Raw genomic sequence first — 27731 nt, forward strand, 5'->3', positions numbered from 1 at the left:
GCTCAACCCATTTCCTTCCTGAAGCACAAAGGCTGTGAGATTCCTACCTCTTCTTCAGCTTCTTCCCTTCCTCTTTGGAGGCTGGAAGGATCATGGCAAGGTAGGGTCCATCAACCTCAAAAAAGATGCTATTCTCTGAGCGGGTGACGTAGGTGAGTGATGAGGGGTCAGCCAGCTCTTGGTACTGGTCGTTGGTGAAACCTTCCTAAGAAGCAAGGGTGAAGAAGGGCTGCTACCTCCCTTGTACTGGCCCAAACCCAGAAACCACCTATTGGCCCTCAAGAGCGGCTGGATCACACAAGACAGGCGCCTTGGATGACACGCCCAACCCAGTCACAGAAAGGATGGAAGTTCTGACACCCACACAATGTGGGAATCCCAACTACATTTTGCTAAGTCCAAGAAGTCAGACCCAAAAGATTACGCACTATAAGTTTCCATTTATACAGCATTCTGGAAAAGGCAAAATTATGGCACATAAAATACACTGGTGGGGCTTTGGGGTGTTGCGGGGGGAATGGGAGAACATGGTTGTCCTGTGATGTGCTGCAGTTGTGGACGTACGACACTGTGCATCCAATAAAACCTACAGAGCTGTGTGCCACCAAGTGTGACCTTCACCATATGCAAATTAACAACCATTCACCAGGGCATCAGGGATTCCAAGAGGAATGCTGGCTGGGACCAGCGAATCTAACCATGTTATCTGTGGGTGACAGAACCATGCTGAAGAGGGCGGGGAGAAGGGAGCTGAGTTTGCAGCCTGCTTTAACCAAACAGTGTAAGGCTGAAGACAAAGATAACTGTGAACATCGTACTGTAGCTGGGGAGTTTTTTCCTCACAGGGGTTCAATTCTGAAAAGCATCTTACACACATACACAGGTAGGCAAATAAATACACTGAAAGCATGAGAGACAGGTTTATCCCTGCAGGGGAATGAAGTGACAAATGAGGAAAGGGGACTAGATCAGACGTACATAAAGCACGATGGACTCATTATGTATCTAGAAGCACATCCATGGCAGTTACAGAAGCAAACATGTGGGGTGTGTGTGTGTGTTACAGAAGCAAACATGGGTGTGTGTGTGTGTATGTGTGTGTTAACAGACACACACATTTCGCAGCTCAATCCACTACCAGCAACTGGAAGCTGTGACACCGCAGGATGATGGGTGCAGCAAACAGCACCACCCTGCGACACTCCAGGATGACGGGTGCAGCAGCACCTCCTTGTCTTTCTAAGCCATTCTCCAAAAGAAGGAACCCGGCTTCTAGGAGAACTGGTGACTCCAGGGAAAACACAAGATGAGGCTGGAACTTCTTGTAGAACCGGGAAGTAAAAAAGCGCTCCAAAAACAAACACACAGAATGGGGCATGTCCCAAAAACATAGGGCAAACATGCAGGAGACCCTGGCCAGAGGGTAACAAGCTAAGCAATGAAAAACATAAGGATCATGCTGGATTACTACCCAACATACAGCAAATGCCCACAATCCATGCCGATGTGAGTGAGTGGGCTGGCAAGGTGACGGATGAGGGAAGAGGAAGCGACTTTTCCTTACAGAACTCCAGCTGGTAAAGCAGTATGGAGGAGGAGAAACGGAAACCCTTGGTGTTTCACCAAAGGAAACACCACCACCGGCTAGACCCACCAACAGATGCCAACATCAGCGGCCAAAGTTTAAGGAGCCAGTAGATATTTGCAGTCTCAAAACACCTGCTCCACATATTCATTAATTACTGTAGTGGTTTGTGTATACATCCAGAAACTCTGACACTCCTTCCTCCAGGGAAAGTTTAATCCTCTCCCCCGGGAAGTGGGTTTACTGACTGAAGAACAGTGTAAAGAAAGGGGGCATGGGAACTCCACAGTGAGGTGCCCGGCAGCTGGCAGCTCAATCTGGTGATTGGGCCAACACCCCAACTTCACTACAAACACTGATCAGTGGACATATCCATGAAAATGTGACAGGAGGACCTGTTACCCTATGGTGCTCCTCCAAGAAAACCTAAATAACCCCAGTCCAATAATGAGAAATAACAGACAATCCCAAATCAAGGGACAGTCCAGGGGACAGTCAACAAAGCATGAAGGTCCTGATGACATGGAAAGACCAAGGAACCGTCACAGACTGGAGGGGACCAAGAACACCTGATGTGGCCAGAGAGCCTGGCTGGGATCCGGGACACTGGAAGGACTGTGGCAGTAAAATGGGAAAATCCGCATGGTCTGTGGTTAGTAACGGGGGGGCGCCAACGTGAATTTCTCAGTTTGGACAGTTGTGCCATGGTTTAAGTAAGATGTTAGAACCAGGGGAGGCAAACTGAAGGGTGGATAGAAATTCTCTGCACTATTCTTGTAATTTTCCATAAGTCAGAAATTATTTCAAAATATAAAGTCAAAAGCAAGAAAGCCTGGGTGCTGTGCTGAGGAGAAAGCAGCAGAACTCACTTAACTTTTTCTTTTTCTTTTCTTTGGTGGCTGGCTAGTGATCTCAGTGTTATAAGACTGCACTCGAGCCATCTGAGCTAATTGGCCAGCTCCCTCACTTGGTGACTTTTGAGCCCAGCAGTTTGACCACAGATCTTCAGACTATAGAAAAAGCAATCTGAATGGCTGACCAGTGTGCTCTGAAATTAGGAAGGTGCGGGCCGGCCCGGTGGTGCACTGCTACAGTGCGCTGCTTGAGAGCGCGGCGGCGCTCCCGCCGAGGGTTCGGATCCCACATACAGACCGGCCGCTCACTGGCTGAGCGAGGTGCGGGCGCAACACCGAGGGTTGCGATCCCATTGCCGGTCCCAGTCCGGTACGGGCGCGACACTGAGGGTTGCGATCCGTTGCCGGTCACGGAAAAAAAAAAAACAGGAAGGTGGGCATGCTAGGGCCAGGCCCAAGGCCCCAGAGGCCAGACTCACCTTAACCATGATGTTCAACATGGCCCCAGGGTAGGAGATGGTCACCTTGGGCTTCTTCACATTGGTTGTCTTGATGACAAAATTTTCTGGGAAGCTATTGGGCAGGATGCACCATATTCCATCTGTGTCCAGCTCCAAGGGCCTCCTTCAGAGGAGCAGAGGAGTGAGGCCTCCTGGACACTGGGCCATGGTCCCACAGACTTGAGAACCAAGCATCAATTCCCCATGACACTTTCCCAGTGGGAGGCCCTCTGTGGATGGCACGCACACTCACCCAATCTGTTCAATGAGCTCACGCGCCTGGGTGATGATGCTGGCTCCCGTGAAGCAGACGATGCCTGCCATCTCCATGGAGTACCAGCGCGCCCTGGAAGGACAGCCACGGCGATGGGCAGGCTAATACCAGGCTCACCTCAAGGGAAGTGAGAAAAGGCAGGGGAGAGGGAAGGACCCCCAGAAGGGACCATGGAAGCAGCCAAACATGTTTGGAGCAGGATAGAACTAAGATGGAACTTGGATCTGTCCTGAGGACACATCTGTCCCTACTTCCGGGTGCCAAGCATGGCTCTGGAAAGTTCTGGAAGGATGTGGTGTGCTGCCACATCAGCTCACACCTGCAGCCCCAGGACTCTCGACACCACCCCAGACCCATCTCGTGCCTTCTCTACTTGCTGCACACCTCCTCCTAAACCCCATTCTCACCTGGGTCCCCGCCGGCCCACCTGACTGTCATCCTGCTGCTCTTGTTCCAGGGCTTGGCCCTGATCCCCATGGCCCACCCTCTCCTTCTCCACACTCTGCCCGGCAGCATTTAACATGCTCCAGCTTCTCAGTAAGTATCAACAACAAATACAAACAGCACTCCCTTAAACCCAACCCCCAGGGCCAGCCCTGCACATGGCCCTTCCCGAGAGCCACCCTACTGGCCGACTCTCGCCCTCCACACCACCAACCCCAGCACCACACCTCAACTAGACCCCTGCCCTGTTCAGGCCACATCCAACTGCCGTACGTCCAACAAACACAGCTCATGCCCTGTCCCCATCACCCAACCCTATATCGCCCAACCCTACATCCTACTCTTTCCTCCTGAGAACAGTCTCCATCTGGGCTCTGAGACCCCCCAGCTCCCCCATGCCCCTTGTTGGCTGTTCCTCTGCCCATGCTTAGCATACACACAGGGCTGCTTCGCAACTGCTGAGTGCTGACACGTGCCACAAATGTACAGCAGACCAGCAGCTCACGCCCCCACAGCACTCAAACGAGTACACCCAGTGTGCTCAAGCACGCATCTCTCCTGGATGCCTCAGACCCCCAGCTGGCCTGGCTCCCACTCGCATCCACTTCCCAGCCCACCCTATCCTCGTCATCCCCTCGTCCAGGCCTGAGGGCTCCCGGCCCCACCACACACTGACCCAGTCACCCATGGAGGCCCCTAAGCTCATTGAGCCACTTGCTCACCCCACAGGTACAGAACGAGCCCCTCAGCCCCTCCGCACCCCTTGCGCATGACGTAGCCGTAGAAGGAGTTGAGGATGCATTTGTGGGCCAGCTGCAATGAGTCATATAGGACCTCCATGTTCCTGCAGCGCTTCACCTCCGCTGCGTCGCCCGCCTCCACAGCCGCCGCAAGCTTCTTCTTCCACACCTGTAACCACACAGACACTGAGCACCTCATGGGATCTTCCATCCTACACTTCACAAAGCCAGTGGCCCAGGTTTTTAATACTGTGAAAAATTTCTGCTCTATAGAAAACCTGAAAAAACAGCACAATGAAGACTGCATGTTTTTCCTAGACTGGCTAACTGTTAATATTCCCTCGCTCTACTAGCAGACCATTTGAAAGCTGTGGGTATCATGACCTGATGCTTCTAAATACTTCAGCACACTTTCTAGGAACAAGGACATTCCCCTATATAACCACAGTACTGCTACTATAACCAAGAAATTTAACATGGATAGGATATTGATATTAGAGTCCACATACAAATTTCCCTAACTGTCCCCAGAATGTCCCACGTAGGGGTCGGCCACATCCCCTGACCCCAGGAGCCAGTCCAGAGCAATGTGCTGTGCTGGGCTTTCATATGTCCTAAGCCACCTTTAACCTAGAACTGCCCCACATAAAGCCGATGTCCCCAAAGGAGCTCTGAACATTAAAGATCACGTGAACATTACATTTTTACTTCTGTGAGACCAAGGACTAGGAGAAAACAATCTATTACAGCAACAATCCATTTAGCTCATACTTTGGGCAACCTTCAACCCCAGGACAGAACCCAGGCCTGAAAACAAGCTGGAGAGACAGGAAATCAACATCTGAGGAGCAGCCAGAGGCCTCCTGGCTGTTGGTAGAGTCCTACGATGCACCCAATAGGCTGAGCTGCGGGCTTCTCAACACCAGATCTGGGGAACTGCTCACGGCAACAAGCAGAGTGTGTGCCATTAGAGGCCACATCCTTATACAACACTGTGTCCACTGGTCAGTACTGATGGACCCCAAGTACTCATCAGGTCCTGCCATGCTGGACACAGCAAAGCTGACAGAGGACATCTGAACCAAATGCACTGGGGTGGGGTGTGTTTTTAACTGTGGTGGTGGTGGTTACATGACTGTATGCATTTATCAAAATTCACAGAATCATATATGCCTGAAAAGAGTGAAATTCGCCCTGTGTGAATTCTACCTCACTAAGAAAGTGGACTTAAGGGCCAAGCCCGTGGCGCACTCAGGAGAGTGCGGCACTGGGAGCGCAATAGCGCTCCCGCTGCGGGTTCGGATCCTATATAGGGATGACCGGTGTGCTCACAGCGCTCACTGGCTGAGCGCGGTGCGGCCGGTCTCAAAAAGGACAAAAAAAAAAAAAAAAGAGAAAGTGGACTTAACACTGCTGAGGGAAGTGGAGCTGCTGATGGAGCCACACTTCTTCTCCCACTGTTTGCTAAGTGAGGTGCTGTCAGGTGGTCAGTCACTGGACATTCTCCTGTCTCAAACATTTCACCTCTGGTTGCCCCAGCTGACTTGTTTCCAGCAGCTGGAACAGTGTCTGGCACATAACTGGCCCTCGACAAATGTCTTGAGGCAATGAGAGGCTTCCGATAGGAGCCCACAGATCACAAATGCTGGCCCCTGGTTGCTGCGTCCTGGCAATGCCCTGGTGCCAGCTGAGGGGCCTGGGCCCCTCTTACCACCTGGCCCTCAGGCTCACAGATAGGCTGAGTTTTCCGAGTCAGCTCCACAGGCTCTCCTGCCTCATGTTGAGGAGGACGAACTGTTACGGGGGAAGGAGGCAGAGCTGAGCTGAAGGACCACAAGGGGTTAGGATGTAATGACATGAGTCTCAGCTAACACATACTGTGCAGGGCTGGGGATGCCGCATTGCCAGTTTTGATCATGCGACTGGCTGTGTTGAGCCAAAGCGTCCTGGGATGGAGGAGCCAGGTTTGTCTGCTGCCACCAGACTCAGGGAAACAAGAGCTACTTGGGAGGACCTGGTGAAGGGAGATCAATAAAGAAACAGAGAAGGCCACACATGTTTCAGCAAATCCCCCAGCTATCATAAGAAAATAACTTAAAGGCTTCAATGTCCCCCAAGCTCAGGTCCAAACTTAATTCCAATATGGTAATTGAACGGTGGGGCTTTGGGGAGGTGACTGGACCATGAGAACTATGCCCTCGTGAATGGGTTGATCAATTCCTGGATTAATGGGTTAATGGTTCAGTGGGTTCTCAGGGAGTCAGCTCTGTCTCCTTTCCCCACAATCGTCTGTCCTCCTCCACATGCGGCAGGAGAGCCTGTGGAGCTGATTTGGGAAGCTCGGCCTGTCTGTGAGCTGGGGGTTTCATAAGGACAGCAAATGAGTACGTAAGAGTGCTCTGGCTCAGTCCTTACCAGGTGACACCCTGGTCACCACAAGGACTCTGCAGAGACTCCCCCACCAAGAAGACAGCCCTCACCAGAAGCAGCCCAATGGACTGTGGACTTCCCAACCTCCAGAACTGTAAGAAATAAATTGTTTCTTTATTTTCCTTAAAAATTACCTACTTTGTTCTCTAAACAACAGAAATGAACTAACACACTTGGTATTTAAAGAACAAAAAAGGGCTGGCCCGTGGCTCAGCTGGGAGAGCGTGGTGCTGACAACACTAAGTCAAGGGTTAAGATCCCCTTACCAGTCACGTTAAAAAAAAATAAAAATTAAGTACTTATTTTAAGTGCCTACTATGTGCCAAGAACTCCATTAGACTCTAAAGAAAGAGACAGTCACTTCACTTTTAGCGCTTATCTGATGAGGGAGACAGATGAACAAGTAATTTAGTAATTGCTTAATTAAAATAAAGTGAGATGGAATGACAGTTCCATAAAAAGATAAACAAAGAGGGCCGGCCCGTGGCTCACTTGGGAGAGGGTGGTGCTGATAACACCAAGGCTGCGGGTTTGGATCCCTATATAGGGATGGCCAGTTAGCTCACTTCGGAGAGCGTGGTGCTGACACCAAGTCAAGGGTTAAGATCCCCTGACCAGTCATCTTTAAAAAAAAAAAAAAAAAAGGTTAAATAATTACAGTATGATCCAGCAATTCTAATTCTGGGTATATATCCAAAAGAATTTAAAGCAGGGACAGGAAGAGAGATTTGTAGCCCACGTTCACAACAGGATTACTCACAATAGCTAAAAGGTGGAAACAACCCAAGCATCCATTAACAGAGGAATGGATAAACAAAATGTGGTGAATCCACACAGTGGAATATCGTCCTACCAGAAAAAGGAATGCAGTACTGACACATGCTACGTGTGGATAAACCCTGGAGACACTGTGTTTTGTGAAATAAGCCAGACACAAAGATATAAACACTGCATGATTCCGCTCATAGGAGGTCCCTGGAGCAATGGAATTCACAGAGACAGAAAGTAGAATGGCAGGTGCCATGGGCTGGGGAGGAAGAATGAGGAGTGAGTGCTCAATGGGGACCAATTTGGTAAAATGGAAAGTTCTGGAGATGGATGGTGGTGATGGCTGCACAACAGTGTGAATACACTTAATGCCACTGACCGGGGCGCTTAAAAACCAGTAACTTTCATGCTACATATGTCTTACCACTATAAAAAAAAAAAGAAAGCTGATACAATAGGAACAAGGTTGCCAGATTTACACAGCAGGGGCCTTCCAAGTCCAGCTGGAAAGGAAAGTCTCTCAGGAAAAACCTGGTTTGAGGGCCAGCCCATGGCTCACTCGGGAGAGTGTGGTGCTGATAACACCAAGCCAAGGGTTAAGATCCCCTTACCGGTAACCTTTAAAAAAAAAGAAAAAACTGGTTTGACTAAACATAAAACCATTACCTCTTGATACTACAACTGAGGTACCCCTGTGTATTTTCCTTGTTCTTACCAGATGAAATATACTGGTAAAAACATTACCCTAATTCCTCTAAATCAGAGGTCAGCAAACTCCCAGACCAGAAGGTGAGTCTGCAGGTGTGAGGCCTCTGCAACTGTTGAAACTGCTCCCCTTCAGTGCAGAGGGAAGCAGCCAGACAGAAGCCAATGCAGTGAACTCCTCCAAGACTTGGTCACGATGCCTGCCCAGCTGAAGTTTGCTGACCCTGCTCTAAACAATCATCTCAGAAATGATCATGCAGAACAGTCCTGAGGCCTCAGGCTTCCTCTCTGGCCTTTAGTTTCTCAGAGTTAAAAACAAATGTGGGCCGGCCCGGTGGCGCACTGCTACAGTGCGCCGCTTGGGGAGCGCGGCGGCGCTCCCGCCGAGGGTTCGGATCCCACATACAGACCAGCCGCTCACTGGCTGAGCGAGGTGCGGGAGCAACACCAAGGGTTGCGATCCCGTTGCCGGTCCCGGTCCGGTACGGGCGCGACACTGAGGGTTGAGATCCGTTGCCGGTCACGAAAAAAAGACAAAAAGAAAAAAAAAAAAAACAAATGTGCATTTACTGTCTGAGTGCACATGCCAGCTCTGAGCTGCTAGAGATGCCAACATATCCTGGGGGCCTGGAATGTTGAGACAGAGCTGAGCAGGGATCCTCTCACCAGAAACCCCACCTGGCCCCACTTTCACAGGAGCCCCTCGGCCCTCACCTTGTGCAGTCCTTTGAACTCATAGCGCCTGTCCCGGAAGGCACGCACTGTGTCCACATAGAAGGAGTTCTCCCGCTGGCAAATGGTGGTGAGGCGCTCCTCCACCTTGGTGACATGGATCTTCTTGTAGGCCTTGCGGCAGTAGTCTGTGCTCAATTGAGTGCGGAAGAGTTTCATGAGACCAAGGAGCAGAAAACTCTGGTATGCTGTTAGTTTATTATTTCAGAAAAAGACAGCTCTGGGTATGAATAGGCTGAATACTTCAAGACCACAGAAAAATTTAGTTCCTCCACACCGAGAAAGGAGAAACAAAGGAACCCTGTATGAAGAACATGGCTTACAGTGATACAAGACAGGTCATGATCTGCTTTAACCTTTGCTGACCCCATCCTGCAATGCGCCAGCACAGCCCAGCCCAGACAGAACACAGAAGGCCAGGGCAAGAGGTGCAGCATTTAGAGAGCCCCAGCCATGCTCACCTGCCAGCCTTCGCTTCTCATATTTAGCCTGCTCCTCACGAGACAGCTCATGAAAGGCCCGAGCAGGCCCATCTGGGAACAAGGGGGGGAATTTCTCTGACTCCAGCTGGTGCTGGATCCGATGGTATTCACTGCGACTGGCTGGCACTGGGAAGGAGGCGACAGGGGCAGTTTCAGAAGAACAGCAGGTGGGAACAGATCCACCTGTTTCCTGCCAGTGCCCTGGGAAGCCAGCACGCACTGAACTCGCCCCTCCACTGCCAGGCCATCCTCCTCTGGCAATTTGCTCCAGGCTTGTTGAAGTCACAGGCGGCACAGGTGGCCTCGTCCACCATGGCAGAGGGCTGTGGGGACACGGAGAGAAAGCAATTAGGGTCTGAACAGAGCATCCCTCAATGCTGATGTGGGAAGTACATTTCACCTGCAGGCGGTTTGTCAGGATGATGTTTGGGTACATGGCCCCCACATCCAGGTGGTAGATGAGGGGACACTCAATTCGGTTAGGAACCTCCTTCAGGGAAGTGAGCTTGGTCTTGATCTGATCACACACCTGTGGAGAAAAGGCAAATGAATGGAAGTAGTAGCCAAGGTAAAAACTGGGAACTGCCCAGAGTAACCAAGATAGCAGCACTGGTCCCAGGTGGCCCAATAGCCACCACACAGAGAGCCAGATATGTGTGATGCCTGCCAGAAAAGCAAAGCCCAAATGAAGACAGCACCAATGGAAGCAAGAGCCTCTACCCCAAGAGAACTATCGAAGCTGGGAGAAAACTGTACAGGCTCGAGCTGCAGACCTCCACCTGTGACCCCCACATGGCATGAAAGGTGTGGCCTGTCCGTCAGTGAGCCGCAGGGACCTGGCCAGAGCATCAGTAGCCGCTGTTCCTGGGTGCACCTCGGGTGCTGATGCAGTGCCAAGCGCAGGACACACAGTCCCTGAGGGACAAGACGGCTCGAGGTTAGCATGGGCTTGTGAGACAGACCTTCCTTCTTAGTCCAAACCCTATGCTCTGAGCCCCTGCATGGAACTGTCTCCTGTAGCACTTTATAAAACAGTGATCAGACTTCTCTCTCCAGCCAAGGGTTGAGCTGTTAGCCTAAAAGCCCTCCAGATACCAAACACCTCAAAATCCTGTAAAAAATATGAAAACTATCCCTGCAAATGCAGAGCTGAACTTCTAAGCAAGGAACAATCCCCACAGTGCAAAAGCAGTGCACAAACTCAAAACCAGAGCAGTTAGCTGACATGGTGGGTGCCCTGGTGGGAGTTGGACCCTGTGTCCTTAGTGGGGGACTCACAGCCAAGACACACCCCAGCAAAGGATGCAGAGCACAGTCAGCAAAGGAGAAAGGGTGGGTGAGGTCAAGAGGGAGCCAGGCATGTGCTCCAGAGTCCTCCACCCACGGAGTCACCCAGGACACATGCTCTTCTTGCAGCTTCAAATGGTGACATCACGTGTGTCTACCAGTGCCCAGAGGTTTTACTGGGTCTGGTCATGCAGGTACCTCTGCCTGGTACATTCCCAAATTCCAGACTCCCAGAGGAAAGCAGATGCTCAACATAAACCACAATGTTCACGCAAACAACACAGGGACAGGGACAGCCTCAGAGAATGTCAGGAAATTTCCTGTAACCCAAGTTCCCAGATGCTGGCTGAGGGCCAGCCATGCACACCTTTCTGAAGCCAGCATGGTTGGCACTTTCTGCACACCTTCTCTCACCTCCTTGGGGAGAGACAACTGCACACCCAGCGAGGTGAGATGCAGAGCCCCAAACAAAGGCAGGACTCTCAAAGGCCACCTTCATGAAAGGACAACTAGAAAGAGTCTGCTCAACAAACTGCATCTGAATGAAGAAAAAGTCTTCCACAAGCACCCCTCTAACAGATTTTGGTTTACATATATTTTCTACAAGGTCTGGGAATCCCCAAGTCAAGCCAGTGACGCTCCATGGGGCCAGGCAGTGACAAAAGGGAAGCCGCCTGACGGCTCCCAACAGACTGCCCAAGCAAACTCCAGAATCACAATGCATGGGAGCAAACACTCACCATGACCAAGCATAGCGGGGACCCCAGAACTTCAGAAATAAACCCCCTGGACTGAACACACTAACATGAGCATATTAAAAATACTAAAGAAAAAAAATCCCAAATCACAGGAATAGAAAAACAACATAGTTTTGAAAACAAAGCAGATTTTAAAAAGAACCAGTGGAGCTTCTGGAAATTAAAACATTGTCCTAAAAACAAAAATAAAACCAGTCACTGAAACCAGGTAAGGCTGCAGCTAAACAGGCTTCTCAGAGTCACATATTTTTATTCACTCCCCAAAACAAAATACCTCATTAAATCAGAACATTAGGTATGTGCTTACTTGATAAATTCATTTTGTACAAAATGCATGCAACACCAAGAGATGCAATACAAAAATTTGAGAACTGCTATATCCAGGAGTTAATCTAATAATATTTATTAGAAAATTTAATTCTAAGAGCCACTCTTAGCTTGCTGCTGCCACTTGATAAAAACAGGCCCCATCTGCTGGCTTGCCAAGCCCTGCTTTAGCTACTGAAGAGTAAAAAAAGTTTAAAGACATCTAAATAGTGCAAAAAATTTACCAGAAGAAAAGAGTTAACCATAAGGATAGCCATTGTTTTTATCAAAATATTAAATTTAGAGTGAAAAAAAAAACCCATTAAACTTGGTAAAGTCTTACTAGAAAATCACTTGAACACAAAATTACCCTTCGCATTAAAAAAATCCTTAAGGGCCGGCCCGGTGGCGCACCGGAGAGTGCACCGCTTGGGAGTGTGGCGGCGCTCCCGCTGAGGGTTCGGATCCCATGTGGAGACCGGTTCCCGCTCACTGGCTGAGCGCGGTGCGGGCGCAACACCAAGGGTTGCGATCCCATTACCGGTCAGTAAAAAAGACAAAAAGGAAAAAAAAAAAAAAAAATCCTGGGGCCGGCCCGGTGGCGCACTGCTACAGTGCGCCGTTTGGGAGCGTGGCGGCACTCCCGCCGAGGGTTCGGATCCCACGTACAGACTGGCCGCTCACTGGCTGAGCAAGGTGCGGGTGCAACACCGAGGGTTGCGATCCCGTTGCCGGTCCCGGTCCGGTACGGGCGCGACACTGAGGGTTGCAATCCGTTGCCGGTCACGAAAAAAGACAAAAAGGAAAAAAAAAAAAATCCTTAAAACACTACAAAGTAGTTTAAAAAAAAACAGAAAACACACCTAAAACTGTAACAAACGATTATGAGAAATGACACCTATCACATAGAACAGGAAACAGCACAAACATTAATGCTTATTGTTTCTACTTGAATTTTAGGCAAACCAATTAGGAAAATAATCTCCACTCAGTCCTTTCCCACCTGACAGCCGCATGTTCTGAAATGCTGTGAGGTCCCGCCCAAGCTGTTGGGAGGCCCACCTGATGCCCCCCAGCCACCCTCTGCACCACAGCAACACAAAGGTGAACCTGTCCCCCTCATCTTTAAAGTCCCCCTGGGCTTCCCATTAAAGAACACTTTGTGGGGTTTGGGGAACAGCTAACAAGACCGACTATCATCTGCAGAGCTTCCAGCTCACCAGGAAGCCTGCAGTCCCTGGACCTACCCCCTCGGGCCTCACTCTATTGGCCCATTCCGTTGTTTCAGACCTTAAGTAGCATCTTTGCTCCTTCTGAGAAGTTTTTCAACTCATATTTGTTATTCAGACTAGGCTGTCTTTCCAGACTATTTCACTGAGAGTTGAGGTATAATAATAGCTGTAGCTGACAACATCCAAATAGCACTTTACAGTTTGCAAAGAGCAAGTACACACTCCTTTGAATTTTGCCCAGTGAATCTATTACAAGATGTTTCTTCACATCAATACCGAAACTGTCAAAAACTCCACTGAACTTGCTCTTGTGTAGAGCAGTGCCTGACAGAAAGATCTGCGATGGACCACATCCCAAGGAGCCCACAAACACTGGATCTGCAGTCACATGAGCACCGTGATAGTGCTTTCCAACCATTATCTGATGCGTTTTACAGTCACCCTATTCTACTCTGACATTTGTAGGAATTTACTGTCATCATTTTAAAGTCTCCTGAACAACATATAAATAAAAAACCTCTAATGGCTCTCCATTACAAAACAAAACAAAGTCCAAATGCCTCAGAACAGGCCAGAGACTTCTCACACCATGGCTGCATCTCGGAGCAGCCCACACCCCACATCCTCATACCTCGGGAGACAGCATCATGCACCACAACCATGATGGCCCTGGGCCAGCTGTCTCCGCCCACAGCCCCACACGCAGTAGGTGCCTAATAAATGTGCTAAAGAGGCAGCCTGTGAGGAAAGGTATCTTGCCTCCTCGACAGTTACCTCTTCAAAGTTGGTGACTTGCTCCACAGGCACCTTCTCCTCTTCTTCGATGGCATGGCGCATGGTCTTCTCTACCTGCTGCAGCAGGAAGACAAAGGCAGCAGGATTCTAGAGCAAATAACCATAAGACAACACAAGTTAGATGGGAAAACACACCTCATATTAGCCTGCCTCAGGTGTGGTGCTGCGGCTACGCATAGAGCCCTGCTGTGCACTATGTGGCAGAATGTGTCAGAGAACACTCCAGAAGGACCCACAGGCTCACTCTGAAGTGCACTGAGGCCCAGAATGCACCCCCTGGAGCTCCACCCTAGCCAGGCTCAAAGGGAGAGGGGCCCTATGGGAGACAGCGGAGAAGGGCTTTACTTCAGCCCCTTGTGGTTTTTGGGCCCACCATGGCACAAGATTGGGAGGAAGCCAAGTCTCAGGGAAGACCCAGGAAGGAGGCACACCATCCTAAACCGGCAGGGGATGTCACTGCGGAAGACACCGGACTCAAGGGCTTCCACATGGCCCCCCACATAGGTCTCGGCATCCAGCACATGGCCGTCATCTGTCATCTTGTTGAACTCCTGCTCCTGCTTATTGGGGAAGATGATGTTGGCATGGAAGGCCTGTACCATCAGTAAGGCCTCACACAGTGTGCCAGAGCCCTTCCGCAGCACCTGCAGGAGAAACACAAGGCTTTGAACCAAAACCAGCTGCATTCCCACAGCATATACCAGTGGCCCTGACTTGTAGGTCAAGTCTAAGAACCACCAGAAAGACATCTGAACTTGACTACAACGTCGATCATCAGCTGTCACTCAGCCTGTGATTATTCCCACACGGTGGCCCCAGGTTCCCTGAAGGACATCAATGATATCACACAGCAAACTCACTGCCACCTCCAGCACCAGCCCTCCTAGGACCATCAGCCTCTGGGCCCTGCACCAGTGTATGCAGAATGGTGCAGAGCCCAGAAGAAGAGTGACCAGAATGCAGGACACTGACCTCATCAGGTTCCATGGGAATAATGGTGCACAGCGCAAATATGAAGGGATGGACGTACTTCATGTACAGGTAGTAAGTGGCAACAGCGTCAGACACTGAATATGTGGCCAGAGTCTGAGGAGAGAATGTGAGAGTAGGGCCATCAAAATGGAGGGTTCAGGGAACATGGGAGGCACAGAAGCACAGCACAGGAGGAGGCCCAGCATGCCAGCCACCATGGGCTCACAGGAGGGGAACAGGTGCAGGATGGGGCAGCACTGGAGGGCCAGGCGGGGCTCACGTGCCTGGGGCTGCTCGGTGGCCATGCGGCACATGTCCTCAGGGTCCAGCTCCACGGGGTCATAGCCCAGCTTGGCCTTGGCGGCTGCCTTGAGATTATGACTGCCCACAGGAAGGTAACTGTCCCGCTTTACCCACCTGGGAAGGAGAGCAAGAACTTGTGAGAACCGGCACAACGACAGGACAATGAAAGATGCAGGGTCCTGACAGATACCCAGGAGACACACACGGAGGCCCCACACGGAAACCCTTCATCTAGATCCAGTTCATCTCACAGACTTACCCACAAGACGCAAGGAAATGCCAGAACTGGTCCTCTGAGCCCCTCACCTCACCACCCACCACTGGCAAAGGACTTGGTCACTTGTTTCCAAGAAATAAAAATGCAAGTGGCAGGAATCCCACATCTGCGGGCCTCTCCACACCCCTCACTCTGTAAACCACACACTGGGCTTCTCTCCCCTCTCCTCACACTGTCCCTTCTCAGGGGAACACTCAAGTCCACCCCTTCTTTCAAAGAAGGCCCCTGCCCTCCCCTTGGAACCCACCTCCACCGCCTGCCATCCCCCCAGCCCTTAGGGTCTGTCCAGCCCCATGACTGACACCTCCCCTGGGAACCACAGCTGCCCAGTGTCTATGTCCAGTCTCCACCTCCCAAGGCCTCTCTGTGCCTTCAGCCGCCCTCCCCCTCCCCCAGGTCTGCCTCCCCCTGCAGTGCCTTGGGGACCAGTCCTTGGCCCTCTTCTCCCCTCACTTCACCTCTCATCTTAGGAGTTCATCGGCTACCATGGCTTTTATGAAGACCTATGGTAACTCCTAATCCATGATGCAAGCCCAAACCTAGCCTTGAGGTGCCAGGTCACTGTGCTGAGGGTCTCTGGGGCCCCTTCTCATGGGTGGGGCTTCTGGGCAAGCACGATTGTGGCAAAATCACTTTCCACCTCAGACCTATTCTCTGCCCTATTCCCAGTCTCGACTGACAGCACACAGACCCCCAGGCGCGCACTCAATTTGCTCTCTTCATCCCCCATCCCTGCCTCTGACAAAGACTGTCCCCATGTCATACCATGAACCGACCCCCAGCATCCTGGCCTCCTCCCAACCCACAGGCTGCAGCACCTGAGCTAAACAGAAATGTGGTCAGGCTTCATCCGCTCTACTGGCATCCATGCAAGTCAAGATGAAACTCACCGCCACCCTGGCACAGAAGCCCTGGAGAACCACCTCCTCTCCAGCCTCCTCTCTCAGCACTTCCACACCCAAACCTGTCCAGTGACCCCCAAATACAACACCCTCCGCACTTCTGAGCAACCTCACACACTTATCCCTCAGCCTGGAGTCTTCCAGCTCCTGCCTAGAACCCATGCCTGTCCTGTGAGACCAGCCCAGCTGCCTCGCTCCCTGCATGAGCTCCCCCAGCACTGGGACCTCCCTCTGCCAGTTTCTTTCTGGTCTGGCCCTCCACCCCTGCCCTAAGCTGATATTCAATGGTGTCTGCTGACTGAATGAATGATTAGCAAACGATAATGCCACACCCATGGGCCCCGCCAAAATGTTCACTGCTGTCCCCCAGGTGTCCTAGAACTGCTCCTCAGAAGCCACCCTCTTCCCACAAGAGACACGTGGACAGCACCAGCCTGCAGAAGAAGGGAGTCTTCAGCACTCACGTACAAGCCTGTGGCATCTACCTGAGACAGTCCATGTGGATGCACTGGGGTGCCTTGTACTCCCCCTGGCTGTCCTTCTGGAAGCCTATCTCCTGGTACATGCTCAGGCCGTGAGCTGCCGCTCTGGCCTCCACAAATGGCCTGGGGACAAAAGCAGACAAACAAGCAACAGGGATAGGTGCATCTCTACTTCCTTCTCCCTTCCTCTCGTGGACACAGGGAAGACTGCTCCCAGGAGACACCAGAGTAAATCCAGCAACTCCGCACATCAGCCTTCTTCTCAACTAGAATGAGAAACCTGCTCATGGCACCAAGCCAACCTCCCCCCAACCCCTCCCCTGCCAAACACTTAGTTACAAGTAAGACACTAGACTCACCAGTCAAAAAAGTCCCCATTGTAGGTGACCATGACAGTGGGCTTGGTCTCCTGGACATGCTCAAACCACCTCTGGATTAGATGGATCTGCACGTAACAAACCACAGCAGTCAGAGGTTTAGTTCTCTCTTTTTCAAGTGATTTCCAAACACCTGTCCCAAAGCTCAGATGAGCAACCTCATGCCAGCCCTTATCCTCAGGCCCCACCCAGCTCTCTGCCACAAAAGGGTTGTACCCTGACATGAAGCTCTCAAACTGCACTTCTAACTGAATGAATGCCCTAAGCCTTAGAAGAATCAGCATGCTGACTCTTCCCACTTCATCCCAAATACCAGGGCAGTTTCCCAAGTAACACTCCTTTACCTCATCGGGCTCATTGAAGACACAAAAGGGCCCTTCATACTCTGGCTTAGGGGTGAACTCAAAATCCTCGATATCTTCTGAAACGATCTCCCTGTTGGTGATGAGGTAGCCCTGGAAGTTCAGAAGCAGCACGAGTCAGAGGCTGTGGGGCCAGGACACAACCTCCCTGCCCTGCCCACAAACTCCGCTGGAGACCCCTACAAAAAAGAACCCTGAAGCAATGTGAAGGCAGCTCAAGTTTCCCAAAAAGAGACCCCAAATATTCTGAATTTACGAGAAAGAGGAGGATGGCTGGCTGTCGGAACAGCTTGCTTGCTCATGTTCCTGGACTCCACTCACTCATTATTCACCAACAATTGCGAACCACAGGCAGATGCTGCACTAGTTTGGGGGCCCCTAGTCCCCATCCCAGGGAGCTACCCCATTCACCTGGCCATCAATCATGTAGGAAATCATCATAATCTGGTCTGTCTCCGCATCAGGAAACTTGAGGGGCAATTTGGTCGTCTCAATGTCAAATGCCAAAACCACAGGGTCCTGCAGGAACAAATGCATCATGAGGTTGGCAATGAACCAGCTCTGACACCCCATCAGTCCTCCCTGAACTTCACTGCTGGCCTGCTCCATCTCTGGTTGCCAAAAGAGTGGAAAGACTCTAAAAGAATTGGGTTGGGTGCCTACGGATTGATTGACCTACATCAAGAATACCACGATTCACTGATGTTATGAACACTTAAGCATGTGAGAGACGAAGGCTAGAGCACCTGACCACAGGACAAGTCTGATATTACAGAATGCCTTGGGCTCAAAGCTCTTTAAAATGCAGCACTTCATTCTGACATCTGTGACAACCCTGACAGGTGATTTTGGATAGAGCTGACATCTTCATCTTGGAAATGAGAAAACAGTAAAAAACTTTCCCAATATCACAAACCCATACCTGACTTAAGACCTTCCAGTCACATGTCCATTCTTCACCATATCACTTTGCTATCAATTATCCAAAAAGAGTCACAGCTTTCCCTCAAATGTTCAAATCCAGCCTAGTTCAACTTTTTTTTTTTTTTTGGTGGCTGGCCGGTATGGGGAACTGAACCCTTCACCTTGGTGTTACAAGGCTGCGCTCTAACCAACTGAGCTAACTGGCCAGCCCAACCTAGCTCAACTACTGATGTCACAGGGTAACGTGTACATGCAAAATGAAATTATACTCTCAGGTATAATTTCTCATCAGGAACTGATGAGAAAAATTCTACGTCTGTAATTATTTTAAAAAAATATTTTAGGGGGCCGACCCTGTGGCTCACTCGGGAGAGTGTGGCACTGGGAGCACCGAGGCTGCGGGTTCGGATCCTATATAGGGATGGCCAGTGCGCTCACTGGCTGAGCGTGGTGCAGGCGACACCAAGCCGAGGGTTGCGATCCCCTTACTGGTCACAAAAAAAAAAAAAAAAATTTTAGGAAGGGCTGGTCAGTCAGTTCAGTTGGTCAGAGCATGGTGTTACAAGACCGAAGTCAAAGGTTCAGATCCCCATACTGGCCAATAGACGAAAAAAAAAGTATTTGAGGAAAAAAAAGCAAACAAATCTCAGAATCAAATTCACCTTTCAGCACTGAATTTGATCTCTCCAAAAAACAAAGTGAAATTTTAGGATGGAGGAAATGCAAGCAGTACTTACAGGTCTTTCTACAAGGTCATCTCGGCGGGCAATTTCCACTGGAAAAGCATTTCCTCGGTATCTGACATTGTACCAATGAGCCTGCAGGACATGTAGCGTGTTAAAGAGTTCTATGTCCAGGGAAGTCTACTTCTCTACGGATATATCCATAAATATCATCTCCTAGCTGTTAGGAACTTTGCGTGAGCGGCTGCCCTCCCCCCACCCACTCACAACGTGGATCTTCAGGTCAATGGAGAGGCGGATGTGGTAGGGGACATCGTACTCGCGCATGTCCACTATGTTGTCCAACTGGTCAGCAATCTTCTTAGAGGTTTCCTCTTCATCAGTAATTACACCACCCCCTTGCAGAACACTGGGAAATAAAAAGAGAGAGCAGCTAGCAAAACTATACTCTGCTAGGTGCTGGAGGTGGTAAAGACCAGAGTCCATGCTGAGTAAAAACAAAAGGTAAATTAAGGTGGTTGTGACGAGCACGGCGGTCTTTTCTTAAAGGATGGCCTTGGATGGTCACTCTACCTGATCAACAGGCCATAGACCCGAAAAAACTCAGTGTACATTTAAGATGTGGGCATTTCATGTGATGTGAGTTACACCTCAGTTAAAAGAAAAAAGAAAGAAAACTCTCAGCAGTGCTGGTCAGGAGAGCGCCTAGAAGGGCCTGTCCCTGCCATGATCCCCTTTGCTACTCGGTAGATCATATCATACAGGGCTGAAGAGAGTGGATCCCAGCTTCCCACAGCCTACATGTGGGGTCTCTGCTGTGTCTGCAGATGTGGCCCACCCTTGGGTGAGGCAGCACTCACACAACACTCAGCATGATACACAGCAAAGTGACTGGTAAATGTTCACTATTTCTGTATCAGTAATTCTTTCATATCAGTTATTCTTTCATATCCAAGCAGGAAATCTCTGTCGCCAGAATATTCACTCCACTAGTAGCTAACTAAGCTCAAATACTGAATGGACAATTAAGGGGGGAAAAAGACAGCCAATAAGTCTGAGAGATTGCTCAGGCCTCATTCTGATTACACCTTACATTATTCTGAAAAGTAATTTATGGCATCGCTGAGGAAGGCAGAGTCAGGGGAAGGACTGCAGAAATGTTCAGGGTCCCAAATTGATCTTCTTTTGTTGAGAATATGTTAGTTCTGAAGTCATCCAAACTTAATTAACCGAGATTTTCTCTTCTTAATCTCTCACCTTGCTTCCTATTACTGCTGATGCCTGAACATCTGACAAAGTGTTTGGTGTTCTATACTTAAGCTTCTCTGTACAATACCCAAGGTTTTCTGGAGAAAACATGCTATATAGATCTCAGCACTTAATAAAATTTGTAGATGGACTGTGTTAAGGTGGTGGGATGAAGGACCTTTCTTTCTCTAAAATGTCTTTATTGTTGCAGCAACTCAATTTTAGAGCCACAAATCCACCCCCTACATAAGAGAAGAGGAAGAGCTAAAATAAAAAATAAAATACAACCTGAAAAGCTACTGTTTCTTTCACACAAACATACAAAAATTTCTATCTACTTGCTCGAAGGTGGTCAAGCAGAGCCATCATTAAGGTGGTGAGTTTTCCTGCCACTTTCCCATACTGTTTTTCTGAGCAAGCTGGTGCCCAGCACATGAGACAAAGCTCACCTGGACAGCATGGCTGTGTAAGTGTCACTGGTGTGGTCCTGCTCCCGGTTCTTTCTCACAGCAGGGGAAATCTCCTTCCTCACCTTGACAAGGTCCTCCACAGTGTGGAAGGAGAGTTTGATGTAATTTCTCTTCAAACCCACTAAGTGATTTGGCTACAAAGTGAACAGATCATGCTCATGAGTTCAAGAAGAACAGGACTTTACTGATTAGGGAAAACTAGACTTAAAAGCAAACAGAGTTAGTACCTCAAAAGCACCCTGTCCAACTCTGCATGTGGTACTAGCTGACACCCTGGAGCTCTTTGAGGAGGACCTTATAGATAGTCCCCAGAACCTGCATCCACACTGCCCCCACCAAAAGACACCCTGCCTTTCTGCCTCTTCTAATCTCACCTGCCATAGACAGTGTGGACACCACCTCACCTATCCCCAGAAGGTTTGGGTGATACTCACCAAGTCCAGGTCCTCTTTGGGGACAGTCTCTGCTTTTGCAATTTTACCCTGAAACTTCTTGGTGAGAAAAGATGACACCTCTCGCTCGCAACCCTAAATCAGGATCAGAATGGAAGGACTTTACATTAGAAAAACTATTTCCTTCCTTGCCTATTTCCCAGTTCAGGAGCCCACCACAGAATGAGGCACAGGTCGTCTGACCTGATTCTACAACACAAAGACTTACCTTTCTAGTTGCAATGTAGAAATATGGTTTATAGGGCAAGGCCACCTGCAAGAGTCGCCCACCCATCCAGGAACAATGAAAAAGAAAAAAGGGAGACAGCAGTGAAGGCAGACTGTTTGTTGTTATAACCCACCAGCAGCCTAGATCTGATGCATCCTTGCACAATAGGAAATTAGGATCTGCACCTGTATCAGGGCTAGAATCTGGGACACAGCACTGCTCACCTTTCAGAGTCTTCCTGAGCTAGCTTTTCTCAGGACATCTCACACAACAGCTGAGGCAGCTCCCAGAGGCCCATGTTCCCAACAGGATGCAGGCAGCTGAGGTCTGGGAACCCCTCACCTCTCCCAAATAGTCACAAAGCTAACTGAACACTCCACATTTTGGACTCAGCTACTCCCATCACACCGGGCTCTAGCTTCGTAGAGCCAGGGGCTTACCTTAAATCTGCTTCCATCATCTTGAATAAAGTAGTAATCCACCGCACTAACTAAGCGTTTATCTTCATCTAAAATCTCAGTCTATAAGAGAATCAGCCAACATGGGCAGAAGATTATCTTCTACACAGTACAAGACACTTTTCCTTTTTTTTTTTTTTTTGTGGTGGCTGGCTGGGAAGGGGACCTGAACCCGTCACCTTGTTGTTACCAGCACCATGCTCTCAAGTGAGCAACTGGCCAGCCCCTAAGACCCTTTTCCTTTTTTTTTTTTTTTTGTGGTGGCTGGCTGGTAAGGGGACCTGAACCCGTCACCTTGGTGTTACCAGCACCATGCTCTCAAGTGAGCAACTGGCCAGCCCCTAAGACCCTTTTCCTTCTACTCTTTGGAAAACTGAGCACATTAAAAGCAAAAACCCTCCCACCTAGTTCTTTACTCCACCCCAGCATAACCACCACCAGCCTCATCCGCAAGAATCACATCATAACAGACTCCGAACAGGGATTTCTCTTTCACAAGCCCAAAAGCTTTATTTTGATGGCTACAGGGACACTCCTCACCTTAGTCATCCCACAGTGGCCTCTGTGTGTCCCTCAACATTTGAGAGGAAAGAAGAGAGCCACAAACCATCAACCCTCCCACCTGTGTCCCCCACACATTACCTACAACTCAGACAAGGCCTATGTGACAAAAAGAAGGGGTGGGGCTGCCTTCCTGAGGAACGGCGCAGGAGCTTACAGGGTGCATGTTGATGAGCCAGCCTGTCTTCTCACCAGGCTCCTTTAGCCTCTCAAATCCAAACCGTAAATCCATCTTATCCGTCCACTGACTCCGTTCCAGGCGCTTGAGCGCTGAGACTGAGGAAGAGGGGCCATCATCCCTGAGTGAAAGCAGAAGGGAAGCCAGTCTTCACTGTTCATGACACCACTTACTCCCAAAACCCTTAAACCACCAGTGTGTCTCCCATACAATATGGTATATGCATCCCTGCAAAACCTGCAGTTTGGCAAAAAGGCTCATTAAAATAACAGGACTTATGGGAAAAATACAACTCCGGCAGGCCCCTCAAAGCCTATTCAATTTTGTAACAAGAATTCTAAGAAAAACAGCAAGTGGGGCTGGACACTGCTGCTTCTTGGGATACTGAAAATGCTCAAAAACTTTACTTCCTAAGCCAAGTGTATTCTCCACCCCTCAAAAATGTAAGCTAAGCGAGTTCAGATCCCTAAATAGGGATGGCTGGTTAGCTCACTTGGGAGAATGTGGTGCTGACAACACCAAGTCAAGGATTAAGATCCCCTTACCGGTCATCTTTTCCCAAAAAAAATGTAAGCTAAGAACCAATTCTTGTGTCATTTTGTCTTAATGTAAATAAATGAGCTACTTTATAAAGCAATAAGCAGACAAAATACACATGTTTAGACAGATGCAGACAAACAGGCAGGAGGTGCTAAGTGGATATGGTAAGCATGTAAATAAACCCTGTGCATTTATCCCAGAAAAATGAAAACTCATGTTCATACAAAAACTTACATATGGATGTTCATAGCATCTTTATTCATAGCCCCAAACTGGAAACAACCCACATTTTCCTCAACAGAATAGTTAACCTGTGGTACACCCATACCACAGAATACTACTCTGCAATAAAGAGGAACAATCTTGTCGATACACACAACTTGGATGGATTTCAAGAGAATTACGCAGAGTGAAAAAAGCCAGCTCCCCAAAATTACCATGAATCCATTTATATAGCATTTTTGAAATAAAATTATAGAGATGGAGAACAGATTACTGGTTATCAAGGATGGGTAAAGGGAGGAATGGAAGTGGCTGTGGCTATAAAAGGGTAGCACAAGGGTCCTTGCGACAGACTCCTCTGCACCTTGATTCTGGTGAATCACACAAACATACATGATAAAACTATATACAACTAAATACACATACATGTGTAAGACTGCTTGTAAAACTGGTGCACCTGAATAAGGTCGATGGACTGTATCAATGTCAATTTCCTGGTTGTGACATTGTACTCTAGTTATGCATGATGTTACCACTGGGGAAAACTGGGTGAAGGGATACGGGATCTCCCTGTATTATTTCTGACAAGTGTGTAAGAACCTACAATTATCTTAAAATAAAAAAGGTGTTTTTGTTTTCTTTTTTTAAATGCACAAAAGTAAATGAATGGAGATGCTAGCTTATGACCTCTGACCATAGGAGAAAAGAGCACCCTGCCACAGGCTGAGAATCATGCAAGGCCAAGGGTACGCCTCTCTAGAGAGGGAGGACAGGAGCCGGCACTCATATTAAATTTTCTTAAAATAGAACCAATAGGATACATATCCGTGCAACAGCCCAGCTAAGAGCTTCTTCCTTTCCTATAAAAGGTTATAATTCTATTCCTCTATTATGATTCCCCTCGCCTAGGGAAATTTGCAAATGAACCAATACAGTTTTCACATTTTACCAACATCATTCCCTTATTTATCAATTGCATATGAGCTAATTGGGTTTAAAGAAACACCTGCTGCAGCAAAATAAACTACATCTTTAAAATGTAACATATCCTTCTGGAGTGCCTGGATCTAGATGTCAGTACAACCAAATATGGATAAAAATGGGAATAACAGATTTTAGCATAAATCTTAAATACTCAAGAAGACTTCCCACCATGAGAACTATCCAAACCTGTGCTGACTCCAGAGCTCAGATTCTCCCCAAATTGTTCACAATCTTTTAACTCCACAGCTCTGATCTCACCTGGGTAGACCAGAATAATTAGTTTACCTGTCTTCAAAATAGAGAAATCCTTTTGTTTATTAGCATTCCAACTTTAAAGAAAAAAAAAGCTAGTTTCTTTAAACCATGGTTCTGAGATTCTACAGCCTTTATATTTTTGGCCAGAAGGCCTATTTATTTCCTAAACCAAGTGTATTCTCCATCCCTCAAAAATGTAAGCTAAGAACCAATATTCTGTGCCATTTTGTCTTAATGTAAATAAATGAGCTACTTTATAAAGCAACGAGCAGACAAAATACACACGTTTAGTCATATGCAGACAAACAGGCTAAGTGGACATAGTAAGCATGTATATAATCCCTGTGCGGAAGCTACCACACGCCCATGACTGCTTCCTGGCCTTGGCCACACAGGCATATGCAGATGCCCTAGTTCTGGCTCTTGCTAGACTGCGCTCCCGGGCGATGCTTCCCTACAGGCTGTTCATGGGTTCTTCTGAACAGGACAATGTGGGTTCTCCACCATAACCCAGGTCTCTCCAAGGTGTTCTCTCCCCAGCTATTGAGATATTTACTCCTGCCCTCCCTCTACCTCTCATCTCCCAGGATCTCACTCTAGGTACTTGCTATGTTTCCTAGGATACCACAATTCCTTATGAAACAACATGAACATTCCATTTCTGAAACACTATCAGGTTTCTCCATAGGTGAGAATGTTTCTAAAATATTGCTGTATCATTTGACCCTGCAACTCCACCCCTAAGAATTTATGCCAAGGAAACTGATGAGCAGGAAATAACTTTTTTATTTTTTACACACAAATGTTCATCTTAAGTGTTTATAAAAGGAAAAAAATAAAATAAAAAGGGAAGACATCTAAATATGCTAAATATCCAAAATAGAACCAGTTAAAGTATTAAAAAAAATTTAAACCAAGCCTGTGCAGAATTCATGTCCTTAATTACCATAACATTTCACGAGTTATTAATTTATAAGCAGAAGTGGAAAGAACTGTTTCTTAAGAAAAACCTTCCTTTGCCTGAAGGTATTCCTTGGGTCACCTCCATCTGAAGAACAAAATGACCACATTCCAAGATTAGGATCCTTACTTTTTACAGAAGATTACAACCACTTGTTGTAGGCAGAACAATGGCCCCCAAAGAGGTCTATGTCCTAATCCCCAAAACCTATGAATGTTACCTTACATGACAACAGGGACTTTGCAGATGGGATTAAATTAAGGATCTTGAGATGGGAATTACCTAGGTGGGTCCAGTGTAATCACAAGGATCCTTGTAAGAGTGAGGCAATTCAGATCCCATTACAAGAAGGAAAAAAAAAAAAAAGAGTGAGGCAGAAGGGCCAGAGTCAGGGAGGGGAAGCGGAGAGAGATTGGAGATGCAATGCTTCTGGTTCTGAAGGTGTAGGAAGAGGCCATGAGCCAAGGAATGCAGATGGCCAAGGCAGCCTCGAGAAACTAGAATAGGCAAAGAAACAGAATCTCCCTTACACCCTACAGAAGGAACATGACCCTGTAGACACCTTGATTTTAGGACTTCTTACCTCTAGAACTGTAAAGAGAATAAGTCTGTATTGTCACTAAGTGGTAATCTGTAACAGTAGCAATAGGAAACTGATACACCACCATACTATATGACCATTTAATCTCTAAAATATTTGGATTCACCTTTAATAGAAAACACAGGAAAACTATATTCCAGGCCTTGCTACAGAGCACAGCTTCAGTCTGAGGTCCAGATCTTTTACCAAAAGCAAGACCAAATGAAGTGCTATTTATGAGGCATAGAGCCCTCTGTACTGCAGTCCTCCAAATGCCTATACCCCAGCTGCTCACTTGGACCACGTCTCCTTCCCAAAACTGTTTTCTCTAAGCTGCATATCCCACTTTCTATCCATTGATAGTACAAAATGTGAAAAATGGGGATATCAGTCACAAAGGTAACTACCATTTTCTGGTTACTTACTACATCACAGACATTGTCCAAGTACTCTGCACATATGCTCTCATTCAATTTTCATTACAGCCTCTGTGAAGGGAACCATGAGTATCCCCACTTCACAGAAGCAGCCCAGGCACAACATCCTGTGCCCTTTACCACTATCTACTGCTTCATGGTGGCACACTTACCTCATAAGACTGTTGTAAGGATTGAATGAGCTGATCCACGTAAAGCATTGAGAACATACAGCAAAAGTTAAAAGCTATTACTTAATTTGTGGGGGGGGCTACGACAGCCCTCCGACTGCTGCAAGGATACCACTGAGTACATGACAAGGCAGTGAAGGGAAAGAGGAGCATGTCCTGCAATTACGAAACCAGGTAAATCGCTTCACATCCCCAAGCCCCAGATTCGAGTGTAAAATATAAGTAATAATAGCACCTACATCTTAAAGGTTTTCCATGAGAACTAATGAGACTGTGCATATTAAGCATTTAGCCCAATAGCTGTCAGCTGTCCTTATCGTTGCCGTTGTTCTCCAGCAAATCACCCAATTTCTCCTCTGTGGAGAAGCTCGTTCAGGGTTCAGTGTCAGTAAAAAGCCTTTGCACTTTGAAATATCTTCCTAAGGCAAACGAAGGCCACACACCCAATCGCGTTGACATTTAGCTCGGTTTCACTGCTCTCCACCAGCGAATCTGCAGGGTCCCGACCCTCCGTTCCCTCCTCCCTGACTCTTCCCTCCACCCTGACTCTACCTATTGCACACACTGTGTGGAAGACCCGAGGAGAAGCGTAAACGTATCTGAAGAAAGAATAGCAATAGCGTGAAAAGCAAGGATGAACCCCTGCTGACGAAAAACCACTTGAGTGGCCAGTTGCGCGACCCACCCTTATGACCACTGGAGCAAGTGTCCCGCCTCGCAAGGAACCGAGCGGCGCACGTGCGAGCGACCCGCGCGCTGCGGGAGACAAGAGAAGGCGGAGGAGACGCCTCGCTGCTAACCCGCCCGGACTCTGGGGAGGCGCCAAGCCCCTC

At 48.4% G+C, this 27731-nt stretch overlaps 1 protein-coding gene across 1 annotated transcript in view; it reads right to left on the reverse strand.

Moving 5' to 3' along the window:
- The window catches only part of POLE (polymerase (DNA directed), epsilon, catalytic subunit), a 50181-nt gene extending 27350 nt beyond the window's left edge, over positions 1-22831 (reverse strand). Inside the window, exons 1-23 of the mRNA XM_008566169.1 lie at positions 22729-22831; positions 21993-22073; positions 21553-21597; positions 21327-21419; positions 20872-21026; positions 19442-19583; positions 19229-19309; positions 17979-18086; positions 17550-17660; positions 17188-17273; positions 16832-16951; positions 15149-15281; positions 14865-14978; positions 14324-14536; positions 13872-13979; positions 9915-10043; positions 9735-9837; positions 9494-9640; positions 9015-9160; positions 4418-4566; positions 3193-3285; positions 2919-3063; positions 48-205 (exon numbers count right to left, since the gene is read on the reverse strand). Of these exons, the coding sequence (XP_008564391.1) occupies positions 48-205; positions 2919-3063; positions 3193-3285; positions 4418-4566; positions 9015-9160; positions 9494-9640; positions 9735-9837; positions 9915-10043; positions 13872-13979; positions 14324-14536; positions 14865-14978; positions 15149-15281; positions 16832-16951; positions 17188-17273; positions 17550-17660; positions 17979-18086; positions 19229-19309; positions 19442-19583; positions 20872-21026; positions 21327-21419; positions 21553-21597; positions 21993-22073; positions 22729-22803 (2735 nt within the window). The 5' untranslated portion in view covers positions 22804-22831. The remainder of the gene's footprint in view (positions 1-47; positions 206-2918; positions 3064-3192; positions 3286-4417; positions 4567-9014; positions 9161-9493; positions 9641-9734; positions 9838-9914; positions 10044-13871; positions 13980-14323; positions 14537-14864; positions 14979-15148; positions 15282-16831; positions 16952-17187; positions 17274-17549; positions 17661-17978; positions 18087-19228; positions 19310-19441; positions 19584-20871; positions 21027-21326; positions 21420-21552; positions 21598-21992; positions 22074-22728) is intronic.
- Between the last annotated feature and the right edge of the window lie 4900 nt (positions 22832-27731).

The sequence above is a fragment of the Galeopterus variegatus genome, unplaced genomic scaffold (assembly GCF_000696425.1).
Source record: "Galeopterus variegatus unplaced genomic scaffold, G_variegatus-3.0.2 Scaffold228, whole genome shotgun sequence".
In the NCBI taxonomy this organism is placed as follows: domain Eukaryota; kingdom Metazoa; phylum Chordata; class Mammalia; order Dermoptera; family Cynocephalidae; genus Galeopterus; species Galeopterus variegatus.